Genomic DNA, 15,350 nt, shown 5'->3' on the forward strand with positions numbered 1-15,350 from the left:
AAATATAACAGGAAGGTATTATATTACTTTAATTAAATCCATTTCCCATTAAAGTTTTAAATCTTACAAATAAAACAATTGATGAATTCATAGGAAGATAAGCAACGAATGATGCCCAAGTTACTACGAAATATGGTCCTACCCCCAATAGCTACGTGTGATACATCATTGGATAGGTATTTCAGACCTGAATAAAATGAGATAATCGTATATTAAATATGTCAGTTTAACAATAGTCAAAAACAACATCATTCCAAATACAGTCGACTGAGAGAGTTAATACCATACTTACTACCCTTATCATTAAAACCGTAAGGATTCTTTTGTTAATAAAACACAATGATTACGATAATAAAAGCAAACACTTTTTATTTATAGATCTGTGAACTCATTTAAAAATGCTAGGCTACAAATCTCTTATCCACGGAATACCCTAAGAACCAAATAACAGACTTAACGTGAGTAAACATGTCTACGGTACGTCGTCTGATCATATCATAGATACAATATCTTTGAATTATATTATTTAGTTATTGCCAAAAAGACATTTTTAATAAAAACTATCTCCGAATGGACTAAGATTTCACACATAGCTGTTTGGGAGGTTTAGACCAGGATTTTGAATCATCCTTTAACTCTCCAATGATGTGGAGAAAATTTAATTCTAAACTTCACAAAATTGATTTATTATATGATAACATTCATATAATTTAATAAAATATTACATTACTATGTAAAAAAATATAAATCACTATTTTTCACTATTTGATCTTACAATACGGCTATGGTTATCATTATGTTCAATTATATATTTTTATCTATTTTTCTTAGGATTTTATCATAAAATATTTATTTGATTATTGGATTTATTTGAGGCAGCTAATTGAATAAATTCAACAATCTACATAAGAAAATTTATGTTAAATGTATTTACAATTTTTTAGATTTATGTAAAGGCAGTAAGGGTGTTTAAAATCCGTATATTCGAAACTGCTGTATCATATCAACTAAATCATTTAGGATTTAATAATTCAGATTTTTGTCTTAAACATAATTGAGATAGAGTATATTAATAACCGACAAATTAATCCATGAGATATGTAGAGTAGATATTATATAATAATTGCCAGTCGATATATCTTGCAATCTTATAGGATTATAATTTATTTGAAAAATTATTAAGAAATATTAAAAATGCCTTATTCTAATTATCTACAAATGTTTATTGCAGAATTGGGTCCAGATTTTTTTTAATAAGTTGATACAACACAGCAATATCCATTAAGCATAATTTTGTAATTTCACCTTTTATAAATTTACAATTATCCTATGACACAACCTTAAAAATGTATGTTATTCCTTCTAAAATATTTTGCTCATATGATCAATATAAAATGCATTTAAGTCAAGCTGCCATGGCTATACTAATCATATTCGTAATTATTGCATTTCTTTGTTAGATCAGTTTTTACATAACTCTACCATGTCAATATTATGTTTTTAATTATTAATTGCATAATGTTGTTATGCAAATTTAAATATCAAAGCGTATCTCAGGAAAAGATTAATGAGAAAGGTTCAGTTATTATAAAAACAATACCGCCGATGAGCGCGAGGGCCGCGGCGGCTGCGAAGCGTCACGCGCGCTTCTTGGGCGCAGCGCAGGCGCGCTCGCAGGCGTAGCGTCATTGCGTCGTCTTCAAGGACGCCATCTTGCGACCGCGCGCTCGCGCCTCCTGTCTCGACTTTGTGTATTCGAACCACAATACATTGGGTATTAATGTTGTATCTCGTATCATTAAAATTTCACATACTTTCCTACAAAAAAAAAAAAAAAACTTTAGTAAAGTTTAGTGCGATAATTATTTATCATAAGATATAACAAAAAATAATTTAATACATAATTATCAAGAATAATGTACATTGTTATCAGAAGTAATGTCAATGCTTTACACATAGCCAGACTTTTATATGATTTATATATGTAGCAGGAGTATTGGTTCCGCCATTTACAAACGGCATCAGTATTTTATATAAACTGGCCGTTATATAAAATGCCAAATTGAAGAACTTCGGTCTGTTTCTTACCACAAGAGTCACTGTTATACAAAACGAACAAAATGGCCTCAGGTAGCTTTAAAAATAAGGGTTGTTTTGTGAAAAGCCCTTTAAAAACGCAGTATATAAATAAAAAAATTATACTCACAAAGATACTAATTGTGGGAACAGTGGTGTCAAAATCCTATGCACAACAATGAACCAAGTTGTTGCAAATACAAATCCTATGATACCTCCAACCACCACTTGAGATACAGTGTGATAGTGCAAGTACACTCTGCCAATGCTCACTAGCACGGCCAGCATGAAACAACCACCCACTATTATAACTCTCCATAGTGCGGAAATTATACTATTGTTGTTTATATGGTGTAATCTGAAATTAAATATTTAAGTATAAAATGATAAAATTTATTATCAACTAGCATTGCCCACAATTTCGTCCACACAGAATTAAAAAAAATCTAGTAAAAAATATAACCTATGGTACTCATAGATGCTTCTAATATCAAAAGAATTGTTTAAATCAGTCCAGTATTTTTTGCATTTGGAGTATTCCATTTGTTAAACATAAAAAAACTTTCCTTTTATAGAATTAGCGACCCGTCTAAGTGGAAATAAAAAAAACTTTTATAAGTAGCCTATGTGTTCTTCCTGACTATGTACTACATCTATGTCAAACTTCATCAAGTTCTGTTGAGCCTTTCCAGAGATACCTTCTTTACAAACAACCATCCATCCATCTAAACATTTACAATAGCATATATCATTTATAATAGTCCTGAATAAAACAGATGAGAGGATGTGCTGAAAGAAAATTTTTTTGTTTCTATTCTGCTAACATCTCTTCCTTATTGGAAATAAGTAAATATGAGGAAGAAGACTAGAATAGAATCTTTGCCTGTCTTTCTATGACTGATGTACTGGGTATTTTGTATAACAATAAGTAGACTTTTGTCAAATTGTCACAGTTGCAGTTGCTAAAACACTTTTGAACTGTATACATGGCAAGTTAACAATATCCTTTGTGTATTGATTTTATTAATACACTAAATAGAAGCAGAAAAAAAGATAAGTAAATAAATCATTATAGAATATAAAAAGAATAAATTTTTCTCACTTGATTTACATCCACTACTTATATTGTCACAAAATGCTTGGTTTCTTTCACAACATTATAAGAGTTTACTCTGTAACATAATCATAAAACAGTTTGTTACTAAGATAACTTACCTTATTACAAAAAAGTATAAAACATAAAAACTGAAGAACCATATATTCTGCGCATGGGATGATGGCATTCCATATTCATTATATAAATGACCTCTTGCCAGTGGTCTTGGTTCACATATTAAATGTTTTAATATTATATTCAATAACTCATTGAGTAAAGTCCCAAAAAAGAATGCTATCTGAAATAAAACATCATGTATATTTTTGTTTACAAATAAAATAAAAATTATCTTTCTTTATAAAATAAACTTACTGTGTGCAGATCGCGTCTAAATAAAATTAATGTTACAAATCCAGCTCCAATTCCAAAGGGAGCTAAACTAATAAGTGCAAAGATTTTACCAATCCAATCACCTGAAATAGGAACACAAAAATCCATGTTAAAATCGAAACAAATTTCGAAGCGTTGTAAACATAAGCTGCATGTACGAAAGTTTACTAATCTCAATTCAATCCCTTCAAATCTTTATATGATTAAAGATACAAAAGTCCTTTTTGGGACCGCAAATTAAATATATCCTTTTCAAAGATCTAAATAATAAAATACCTTTAGGATATTCGACTAAAGTTAGAGCTAAAGGCTGCCATTCTATTTCACCATTATTGTAAAAATGTTCATTTCCCGATAAGACCGTTTCCCCCATTATTTATTATTTACCACTTAAAATATATAATACTACTGAAATGTTTAAGAGTAAAGCCATAAATAAAAAGTACATGGATTTGCATATAAAGTAGGATTAACGGCACAACTCATTAATCAAAATCAAAAGATTGACAATTTGACATAAATTGTGACATAACTGCACTTTGACAATTAACAACCCTGATTATTTTCCGTCAAAGAGTAGATGTAGTTTTTCAGTAATTGTTGCTATTACCAATTGTCCAAAAGCAACTCATTTTGCACTTTTTCTACCAGTAAGAAAGAGATTTCCTTTTATGTGATGAATCACTTTAAGCAGAAACATTTTAATTGTTGCCCTTATAAAAAGTAATTACAATTATTCACTAAGAAAAATGCCACACGTAATATACATACATTTCACAGTAATCGCATATTAATTTATTTAACTTATTTATTTATAGTAAATATATTTCTAAATTTCGAGCTGCCGTGTCCAGAGTTCAAGTTGCTATGATGATCGCCAACCTTCTTTAGGAGATGGCACCAAAAGAAGAATAAGATATATAATAAAATGGAAGTTGTTATATGCGGAAAGCGGAGGACCGCGTACTGAGGAATTGAGAAAATTATTGGGAAAATATCAGCGGAAAATATAGAAATAAATAGCAGTGGGCAGATAAAGGTGATGATTTTGATGAAATATAACATATTTTACAAAATTACAAAAAAAAAACCAATACTAAAACATGTAATAACTTTAAAATATTTAATTAAACTAGGGCTCCACTGGTACATTAGTTTTATATAATCCGGAAATTAAAAGTTTTATAAAAAAAAATGTGAAGAATGAAGTAAAAAAACTGAGTGCAGTAAAATTTCAATAAACAAGTCTGGACTTGTCCTGGGGCAAGACTAATATAATATATACCATAAGAAACAGCGATTGCTGCTGATCGAAAATTGAAAGAAACAATTTCATAGTATTTTTTTTAATTCAGTACATATTTAACAGAAATTATTTTACATATTATTTAACAGTAATTACATTATATTTAATAGTAATTTAAAAACGGGCCATAACTACCGGGCCATAAATACCCTAGTAGTGGCCCATCGCTGTCTTGGATAGGCCGGGTTTTATTTTTGTTGACCTATTATTTTATCTTTCCTAAAATATATACTCAGTTTTAAAACCTTAAGTTCTGTGAATATTATTTTTAGTTTTTAACTTTTACTCCTTTTAATGTTTAGCAAAGATAATAAATAAGATATTCTTTTTCTCAATCCGTAAAGCGGCCCGCATCTATCTAAGCTCCCCTACACCCGTGTTTCTTTTCAGCTTTTAAAGTTATTTAGTTTAAAAACATGTTTTTGTACATATTTCAAAAACATTCACTCTACCTCAGACGTATTTCTTTTGTTATAATGTAGTGTGTCTAATTAAGGATGATTAGAATTGTCAATTCACTAGAGATGGGTTGAGTGAAATAGGTGGTTATGATTATTATCGATTTTCGATGATTGTTCTCATAGAACTTGCAATCGAAGATTTACATATTATTGTCTAGAATTACAATATAAATAAAAATCTTTACTTGTATTACTACCTTATTTTTCAAAACTGCATAAAGCATAATAAGAAGAAAAAAGAATAAAAGAAATAAAACATTAAACCAAAACTAGAGATGCACCCTCTCGACGTTGCACCCAATTGAGTATCTCCACATCACAATAAACTCCTAGAGCTACTCTTATAGTAGAGCCAGTCATAATACCAAGTAAAAACCGGTTGTTATAATAAATAATCAAAAAGAAAATTCTACATGTCAAATTCCTTCGCGATCGACAAAGGTCTTTGACAATAGTGTGGTGGGAGTGCTTGGTTGGGTGCAAAGGGCAATAGGTTTTTAACCGACAGAACCCCAAAATCCTCGCTTCGCCTCCCCTACTGTAATTTTTTTCATATATTTTATCTAAAACATATATATATTTTATCTATGCTAGATCCATGCACAGTATTAATCCTCTTTTCAGTTTTCCTTATTTTGTAACAGTAGGTAATATTAAAGTGATATTTATAATCTATACTACTTGAAATCCATTATTTTTTTACACTCCCAACACCATTTTGACAATAGAAGTAAGGAGACCCTTTTCTTTCTTTTGTGATTCAGTCGTCAAAATAACAGAGGATATTTTGGTTTTAATCATATCCTTTTGATATTACAAATCGCGAAAATGGCAGAGCCGGAAGTAGTGGCATTGGATTTAACAATCGACGATTTAGTTCCAAAAAGTCCTGAAAGGTAACTTATTAAAAAAAAAGTGAACTAGTGTAAAAATGAAAATTTGTTTGTATTCTGTATGTTTCTACGTATTTATAAAAGTTATGGAGTAAAAGTAGTTAATCGTGATGTTTCATTATATTCTAACTATTTAGTACCTTGACATTTGACCTACTTGTAATGCAGTAACTTTGGTCTTTGTATGTGGGTGAACGAAAAAATTCGAAGTATTTCGAACATTCACACTTCAAAAACTCATGTCTAATGAATTATAAAAAAATAATTTTATACATATTTAGGTATATAAAGGTATTTCAATGACATATCTAAAATAATTTAAGACTGATTGTTATTCTATAACTATAGAAAATTTTGCATATTTTATATTTTAAAATCATTCTACATATATATGTTAATGTAATCGCCCACTACTTTAATAATGTAACAATGCAAAGAAAAAAAATTGCACTGTCATTTTAATTAGACAGAAATGTTTAATCTTTATTTTGTAGACTGGCCGAAGAAAAGAAAGAAAGCGGTAACCATTTGTACAAATTTAAAAATTATAAAGGTGCATTAGCAATGTATGAAGAAGCCATAAAGCTATGTCCGGATAATGCATCATATTATGGAAATAGATCAGCCTGTTACATGATGATGGGCATGTACAAAAAGGCTTTAGAAGATGCTCAAAAAGCTGTTGCATTAGATCCAACATTCACAAAAGGTTATATACGTGTCACAAAATGCTGCATAGCTCTAGGTAAGTACATTTTAAATGGATAATCTATATCACTATGAATTTCAAATTTAAATTATATTGTAATCCATGTATACAAATTAGATAAGAAGTATCATATGCATTTCAGGCGATTTATTTGGTGGCGATCAAGCAGCCCAACGCGCCAGTGAACTTGGTGGGCCAGACTGTGTAACAAGTGAGAGACGTGCACTTGAAACACTGCGCAGACTGAATGAGGATGCACAACGAGCTTTGGATGCTGGAGATTATCGCCGTGTTGTATTTTGCATGGACCGATGCCTTGATTACAGTCCTTCATGCACCAAGTAAGTTTAAGTTTGAACCTTCATTCAATTTATTTGTCCCAAGAATCTTTATATAATACAATGATTAATGTAGCTTCCTATCTTATCCACTATTGTTAAATACTGTTTTCAATATCAAATTTTGGGAAAAATATGTTATTTTATTGTTGTTGAAGACACTGGTTGAAGATTTTTAACTACATCATAGAGTTGTGTCATTGTTTTTGGTTAAAATCTGTCCTTTCTGTGATGTCAAACAACTTTTCATAAAATATTAATTTGGTTAAATAAATCCTTAATTCGAAACTTAATAATTGTAAATGACAGTTTAGCATTTAATGCTGCATGTTAAGGTTCAATGGTTCAGTGACATAAAGGTTATAAGATAATATTTACCTAATTTATCAATACATTCTTTTAACTCATAATAGATTTGCTGTTTCATCATAAATTATGTAAATATTTTACCAAAAAAAAAAAATTCCAACAATGTTCATGTAACAGTGAACAAAAAGTCATCCCTCTCATTCTCCTCATTTAAAAAAACAGATATGATAAAAAACAATATGGACCCGTGCTACAGCAATTGTAACCTATGGTAATTCAAAGCATGAATGTTATAATACATTGCAATACAAGCATTGTCATAATTCAGTGATTAGAAGTGGTAACTGTTTTTATTTGAACAACAAAATTACCATGTTCACTATAAATTCGTTTACTTTCATTGTAAAGCTAAACATTCACATGTTGGTGTCGGACGCATCACATAAACCAAACAATTTTTTCATACTGCGTCTATGTTGGCAGCGATTGGGTTGCGATATCATTCGAATTTTTAATAATCGTTTTTGTTCGTGAGAATCAAGGAAAACGAAAAACAATTTCGCGCGGGAGACGCGGTGGGCATACCGTATGACTTCATCGACACGCATCGCATAAGTTGCCTCTCGGGGCATCGGTGTCAACATTGCCCATGTGAGATACGGATCAGTTCACGCACTTGTATGACTTGCTATTAAGTAACTAAGTATATTAAAATTAGACGGTGCGATGCGATGTTCGATAAGTGGACGCTTAGCTTAGTTTAGTGTAAATAAAGCATCCAATCTGCCAGATATGGGAGTGCATAATATTTCCTTATACACTAAGATATACACTACCTTCCTGTCTTGAACAATGAGCTATACATGTGTAAACATCATTATGATCTGTTTCTTTAACAAGGTCGTCGTAAGATATCCGTATTGATACATTTTTGTAATTGTAATGCTGACTCACATTTTCTTTATGAAATGAAGTTAATACTACTTTCGATAAATTATTATCTAGAATAAATGAGTGAATAATTTAACAGTATTAGACGCCAGCAATAATAATGGTCCGGGAGCCAGGTGCATTTTTTTGTCAATTATTTCCTCTCGAGCGAAACTTCGTAAAATGCATAAGGGACTTATACTATGAATACTCGCGACCGTCAGCTGCGACTAGGTGGGTGGGGTGGGCAGTGGCAGCCTCCCAAACATGGAGAAAGAAAAAATTTTTTCAGTCATTTCCTCTCATTTGAAAATTTATCAGAGTATAGTATATGTTGTATTTTGAAAGAAAAACATAGTCAGCTGACCATAACACGGTGGATTATACGTCAGCTGGCTGTGCTAGTGTAATGTAAAGTGTGTCGTCACAATATCCGCGCTAGTATATACAAAATACTTAAGAAACGTTATTTCCTCCCGGATGAAAATTTATCAAAGAATTGTTAAAATACTCTAGTAAATAATAAAAAAAATCAGCTAGCTGTAAGTAAAGGGAAAAGTCGTCAGCTGATAAGTTTCAGTGGGTCATAGATGCTGTTGCGTTACACCTTTCAAGATGCCAGCTGACAAACTTTCCACCGAGATACAGCAAGCTGACATTAATTTTCATTCATAGTAGCATATAAACGATCACCAGGTAAATTTTTATTTGAGAGGAAATGACTGAAAATTTTTTTTTTCTTCATGTTTGGGAGGTTGCCACTGCCCACCCCACCCACGGAGTCGCAGCTGACGGTCGCGAGTATTCATATTATAAGTCCTTTATGCATTTTACGAATCTTCGATTGGGAGGGGATTGGTCATGAAAATCTGTCGCTGGCCCCCGGACCATAATGTCTGATGCATGAATAAGCCGGCTCACCCGTGCACACAACTACACACAAAACAGGCGTGAAGTAGAAGTAATTCCACTTTTCGTCTGATGATTGTGCGTTCCCGAAGCCTAATTTTAGCCCTCTTTCCCATCCAACCCTTTTTCTATAAGAAAAGGATGGAAAGGTGTAGGGGATTTCATGGAGGGGAGGACGATAACAATATATATTTTACAGGGCAAAACTAACAAAAGCAGAATGCTTGGCAATGCTTGGTCGTTGTCAAGAAGCACAAGAAATAGCGAACGATTGTCTACGGTCAAATAGTTTCGACACGGAAGCCATATTTGTTCGGGGACTATGTCTGTATTTTGAGGTAATGTTAAGATTAAGACCTTAATTGTTTTATGAATTATGTCGTGAGAAAATGTCATATATTCCAAATTGATTTTATCCTGCAATTTCTATATAATTACAAATTATCATATTGAATATTTTTACAGGACAAAGATGAACAGGCATTCAAGCATTTCCAGCAAGTATTACGACTGGCACCAGATCATAAGAAAGCAATGGAAACTTATAAAAAAGCTAAGCTCTTAAAACAGAAAAAAGAAGAAGGTAGATAAGGCAATGTTACTTTTATTTGTATACAAAATTGTTATAATTATTTTCAAATATCTTGGCGGGCCAAGGTCATCGGCGTCCCACAACGACCTCCTCCCACATCTCACTGCGCTCCATTACACCTAAAATTGTGTTCTGTGCAGCAACTAGCGCGAAGTTAAGAAACGCCAAAATATCTGAAGATTTTGATTATAATTATTAATGAAATAAAATATGTTCCGTTTTAGGTAATGAGGCTTTCAAAATGGGTCGATGGCAACAAGCTCTCAATCTTTATAACGAGGCTCTAGAGGTGGACAAGAATAATAAAACCGTTAACGCCAAGCTGTACTACAACAAAGCGACCGTGTGCGCCAAACTGAATCAGATTAAGGAAGCAGCGGAGGCTTGCACCGCCGCGCTGGAACTGGACGAGAACTATGTGAAGGCCTTACTGCGCCGCGCCAAGTGCTACACCGAGCTCGGCGAGCACGAGGACGCCGTCAAGGACTACGAGCGCCTGCTCAAGATCGACAAGACCAAGGAACACAAACAGCTCCTCCACGAAGCCAAGATCGCCCTCAAGAAATCCAAACGCAAAGACTATTATAAAATCCTCGGCGTCGAGAAGAACGCTTCCGAAGACGATATCAAGAAAGCGTACAGGTAATAAATTATTTCTTTTTACAGTAGATGTAGTTGCAATTTTCTTAATTTATAATCATACGCGACGTTATTATTGTTATAGGAAGCGCGCGTTGGTTCACCATCCGGACCGTCATGCCGGCGCGTCTGACAGCGAGCGGCGCGAACAGGAGCGTCGCTTCAAGGAAGTGGGCGAAGCGTACGGCGTACTCAGCGACCCCAAGAAGCGCGCCCGCTACGACCACGGACAGGACCTCGACGACGGCTGCTCCGGCGCAGGTGAGCCAAGCACACACACAGGCACGCTACATAACACGCACACGTGTATTCGCACGTAATAAAAACAATTAATTAGCAAAATATTAAACCTTTTTTTGTCACTTTCAGATATCGACCCGAACGTAGTGTTCCAGGCGTTCTTTAATCGCGGCCAACATTTTGAATTCCCGACTGGCGGATTCCCCGGTTCTTCGTTTACTTTCCAATTCGGTTAATTTTCTTCAACTAATATATTAAATGCAGAAGATACCACAATACTTGAAAAATGTTTACAAGTACCACGCCTAATACTGTCATTCCAATTAAATTAAAATATACGTTTATTGATGGAAAATTATAATATCTGAGTTTTTAACTTATGTAAGAGAAAAATTACCAAATAACAAGTACAGTCTTATATGCCAAAAATGATAAAATTAAGTACAATTTCTATAATGCTTCAACACCCATCTTGCCTGACACATTGGTACCTCTATTTTTCTTAGAAAACATAGTGACGCTTCATTTTATCGTATGACTGACATTTTTATATGGATTACTTTCGTCTTTGTTTGATAGCCTGAATAAAAACAGTTTTACCAAGTGCTTAAATTAATAATATTAAGTAAGTTTTTTGGATCTTGTGTAAACACAAAACATACATAGTGATTTTAATTGACTGATTTGGTTAAGTGATTTATTGGTTTATGTTTCGGTTCTTGTGTTCGCAACCAGTGGTATCTAGAAGCTTATAAGTTTGTAGCAAACCATAGTGTATTCCCGACACAAAAACATCTCTTCATAGACAAGAATTTCACAAAAGAGAAATATGTAAGTGTTAGATAAAAAGTTACAAGTTATAATGTTCTCTATTGTTTTAACAATTCAATAAAATCTTACACAAGAAGAGTGATTTTAGTGTTTTATTTCATTTACCTCTGGACCGGAACTACTGCAGTCGCATCATTATTGCGTTTTGGCGTTGGCTATACTCAGTGATGAATAATTCGCAGATTTATTTTCACTCGCGTGCTTGCAATTTATTCCAAGTAGAAATATTGAAATTCATTAATAGTGTACAAAAATGGTTATAACATCATATAATAAAATATAAAATAATATCATGTACAAGTCAATACTGGTCTTATCAAATATATTCACATTTCAAATTTAAATGTAAATTTGCGAATAACTATTTTGCTTCTTGTTTTTGCTTATTTCGCTTTTCATAACTCATGGCTTTGTCCGATGGATCGCGCTTGGTAACCGTTTTGCTTCCTATGCCTTCAAATCTGTAAGCAAATTTTGGATATTAACTACCTGTCGCCCGCAACTCCGTCCGCGCGGAATTAAAAAAAAACGTGATAAGTAGCCTATGTGTTCTTCCAGACGATGTTCTACATCTGTGCCAAATTACATCAAGTTCCGTAGTCGTTCCGGAGATACCTTCAAAAAACCATCCATCCATCTAATCATTCGCATTTATAATATTAGTATTAGTATAAAGTAGAACTAGCGACAAGCCCTTTTTTCCTCCAGAAACTATGGGATATAGACTCGACTTGAGTTGTATCCAAATTTGATAAAATAATAGTAAAGTAATATTCACGTTTTAAAAACTACTGCAATAATTTTTTTATTTACTTTTTCATTTTGAATGGTTGTTTCTTCACCGGCTTGGGTGGCTGATGGTTGTTTTTGAAGGTTAACACATAACGTTTAACTACATCAATGTTAACCGTTGTATTCTCTGGATACATGCGTTTTTTCCAAGCTTCGCGTTCTTCTAGCCACATTCTATAATATTCGTAAGACAAAAGCCATTCTATTCTGGATGGACCTTCCTGGAAATATGATAAAATGGAAGTTTGTGTAAGTAAATCAGCGAATGTTATATTTCTTAATTTTATCCACGGAGTAGTACTGTATAAAAAGGTTTACAGGGTCTTAAACATTTTATAGCAATTTCCGTTACACAATAATGGTAGCTTCTAATTCATTTCGACTATTCACATTTAGTAAAAGCCTGTTTCTAGTTTAAACCGACCGGCTAACGTCGTCGTAGTCTAGCTACGGATGCTTTTACAATTGTCTTGCTTTCATATTACCTATTCATCATGAGAAGTACCAATACCATATAAAAAGTACCAATTGCTGGTTATAAATTGATTTTAATCGTTGAAAATTAAGCATATATACCAAGCGCATACTTACGGAAAATTTCCAGGGCTGAGGCAAGTATTTTGGAAAATCGGATGAAATAATGTTGTGTATGGGTCTACACAGCGTAGATTTTTCCCATTTAATACTTGCTCTGCGACCCATATGCAAACAATACGTTGAGTTGTTAGAAAATAAAGTAAACCAATGAAATTTAAAATGACACCATTATCTAAAAATTCTAATTTTAAAAAAGACAAGCCACTTTTATTATAGTTTCAATTTACCATAGAGTATATTATGTTAGTTATTTTCTCGTCAATTGGTGCAGACAAGACAATTAACTACTTGAGGTCTGAAATATAAGAGAAAAATTGCAAGATAAAACTGGAAGGCTACATTGAGGATGAGTTAAACAAACCAGATATCATTCTCTGTTGACTTTACAGTTTAATAACCATTGTCTCTGGTGGTGTGTATTCCTTCCAGTCTGCTCAGTTCAAGATTCTCAATGCAATGATACATTCATTACAATTGATACAAGAAAAATAGAATAATGAATGTACTACTCTATTTTTTAATTTAAGCCAATTTAATAATAAAAAACTGAGGTGAGGGGTATACAGAATCAAACATTTCATTGGATTTTTTAAATTTTATTTGATACACAAGTATGCAGGGAATTTAGAATTTTCTTCATCATCCACCTCCATTCGAATGTACCTAGAACAACATTTAAAAATAATTAGAAATTTGTGTAACAGTAAATAACTACTATGCGAGATCTAACATTTCATATGAAAAGCTTTGGTGGTGGCATTCTGCAGAGTAATGCATTTTTAACCCCATTATTTTACATGTTTGCTATATTTTAGTCCTCACGAATTGTATAAATATTCGCAAGGGTGGAGATAGCGTTTAATTTTCCCTTCAATTCTTAACATTATTCTCACAGAGAGATAACGACTGCCTCGGAGGGTTTCTATATTTCTAAAATTACACATGGGGCTACACTATAGCATAATTTACAATTAGTAATGACTTCTGAAATAAAATGTGTAAAAACAATGAATAAAAGGTCTCAACACTTTTCTCACAAATATGTTAAAAAACTGACATCGTGAGTCCAAATCTTCACCAGTTTCCAGAACTTTAGTAATGCTCTGCAAGCTCAGAAGATTCAGAACACGTGTTTATAAGATTCGACCCAACTTGAATTCTAAGTTTTAATAGTACAAACATAAGCATATTTGTTACAGAAAACATAACAATAGTTGTTACATTATGTACGAATATTTTCAATCGATTTGTACAAGTGCATAGTTGTATTTGCATAATGAAACTTACCGCTTATTTAGACCTCGCACGCATCTTCCTCCTTTTGCGCTTTAGCCTTCGCATGCGCTTCTTACGCCACTGTAAAAATTAAAAAACGGAATATAATAACAATGCTGGACCAAAAACGCACCAAGAAAAGTTGAAAGTTATTCACTAAAAAAACGAAAAATACCTTAGCTCTCATGTTAAAAAGAGTAAAAACTTTAAAGCGCCGTTGTTATTATATCTTCAGCTGTGAGGATTATTTCAATAACGGAAGATTAAAATTCGCAGCTTATGCTGCGCGCGGTCTGAGTAAAAGAAAGAACGTTTCCCAAAATGACAATTCAACTAAGCCAGAATTGCCAGTTGTCTATACGTAACTTACAGATAAAAAAATTCATAGAGTAGACACCCACTGATCCGTAAAAATAGATGGGTCTTTACCTGGAAATGACGGCTATTGCTTCGTTGCGTCATAAAGGCGCTTGCTTATATTAACAGTTCTTATTTACAGTTTACCTATCTTTATTATTAATTCAAATCCACATCACCGACATCAACCGCTAAAGTCAGTGTCAAGATAGCAAAAATCAAATAGGCACAAAATGCCACGTTTTATAGCCTCTCTATTTATAGAGTCAGTAGTAAAACCTAACAATTTGGTGAATGAAAGATGTTTGGAAGGAAATGTCTAGTAAGATAGATATCGTATAGAGGTCAGTGCCTAGTATACTCATATATAGGCTACTTTTAAATGCGAAAAAGGATTGTAAGGGGTTGAAAGTGGGAGTGGAAATTTGTGTGGATGGATCGTCATTTTTACAGTTAAAAGCTGAAACTTATTTTAATGCCTCGTTCACACCAGGCCAAGCCAGTTCTATCCGTAGTTGCATTACGGCGCTGGAGCTCCATTTTTAATGTTTAATTCCGTCAGTCTTAACGTAATAAATTTTTATTCAAAAAAGCAAAAATGACAAATAAT

General features: G+C 32.9%; 3 protein-coding genes and 1 long non-coding RNA gene across 4 annotated transcripts; 1 reads left to right on the forward strand and 3 right to left on the reverse strand.

Annotated features, from left to right (window-relative positions):
* Positions 1-1,335: 1,335 nt before the first annotated feature.
* On the reverse strand, positions 1,336-4,070 carry LOC106714419 (dolichyldiphosphatase 1). The gene is made up of 5 exons (XM_014507465.2): positions 3,839-4,070; positions 3,545-3,645; positions 3,292-3,470; positions 2,207-2,434; positions 1,336-1,818 (listed from the first exon to the last, which is right to left on the reverse strand). The coding sequence occupies exons 1-5, from the start codon at positions 3,933-3,935 to the stop codon at positions 1,686-1,688; spliced, it is 738 nt and encodes a 245-aa protein (XP_014362951.2). The 5' UTR covers positions 3,936-4,070; the 3' UTR covers positions 1,336-1,685.
* A 1,976-nt stretch (positions 4,071-6,046) lies between these two features.
* Positions 6,047-11,815, forward strand: LOC106714418 (dnaJ homolog subfamily C member 7). Its single transcript, XM_014507464.2, has 8 exons — positions 6,047-6,225; positions 6,717-6,967; positions 7,074-7,272; positions 9,617-9,755; positions 9,883-10,000; positions 10,234-10,651; positions 10,734-10,909; positions 11,018-11,815. Exons 1-8 carry the CDS (start codon positions 6,158-6,160, stop codon positions 11,122-11,124), a joined length of 1,476 nt encoding a protein of 491 aa, XP_014362950.2. The 5' UTR covers positions 6,047-6,157; the 3' UTR covers positions 11,125-11,815.
* A 218-nt stretch (positions 11,816-12,033) lies between these two features.
* Positions 12,034-13,299, reverse strand: LOC106714420. Its single transcript, XM_014507466.2, has 3 exons — positions 13,103-13,299; positions 12,533-12,732; positions 12,034-12,180 (listed from the first exon to the last, which is right to left on the reverse strand). Exons 1-3 carry the CDS (start codon positions 13,211-13,213, stop codon positions 12,081-12,083), a joined length of 411 nt encoding a protein of 136 aa, XP_014362952.1. The 5' UTR covers positions 13,214-13,299; the 3' UTR covers positions 12,034-12,080.
* A 389-nt stretch (positions 13,300-13,688) lies between these two features.
* On the reverse strand, positions 13,689-14,731 carry LOC106714421. Its single transcript, XR_001357172.2, has 3 exons — positions 14,559-14,731; positions 14,396-14,464; positions 13,689-13,771 (listed from the first exon to the last, which is right to left on the reverse strand). It is a non-coding gene; the product is annotated as an uncharacterized LOC106714421 (long non-coding RNA).
* Positions 14,732-15,350: the final 619 nt, after the last annotated feature.

Source organism: Papilio machaon, chromosome 1 (assembly GCF_912999745.1).
Source record: "Papilio machaon chromosome 1, ilPapMach1.1, whole genome shotgun sequence".
Classification (NCBI taxonomy): Eukaryota; Metazoa; Arthropoda; class Insecta; order Lepidoptera; family Papilionidae; genus Papilio; species Papilio machaon.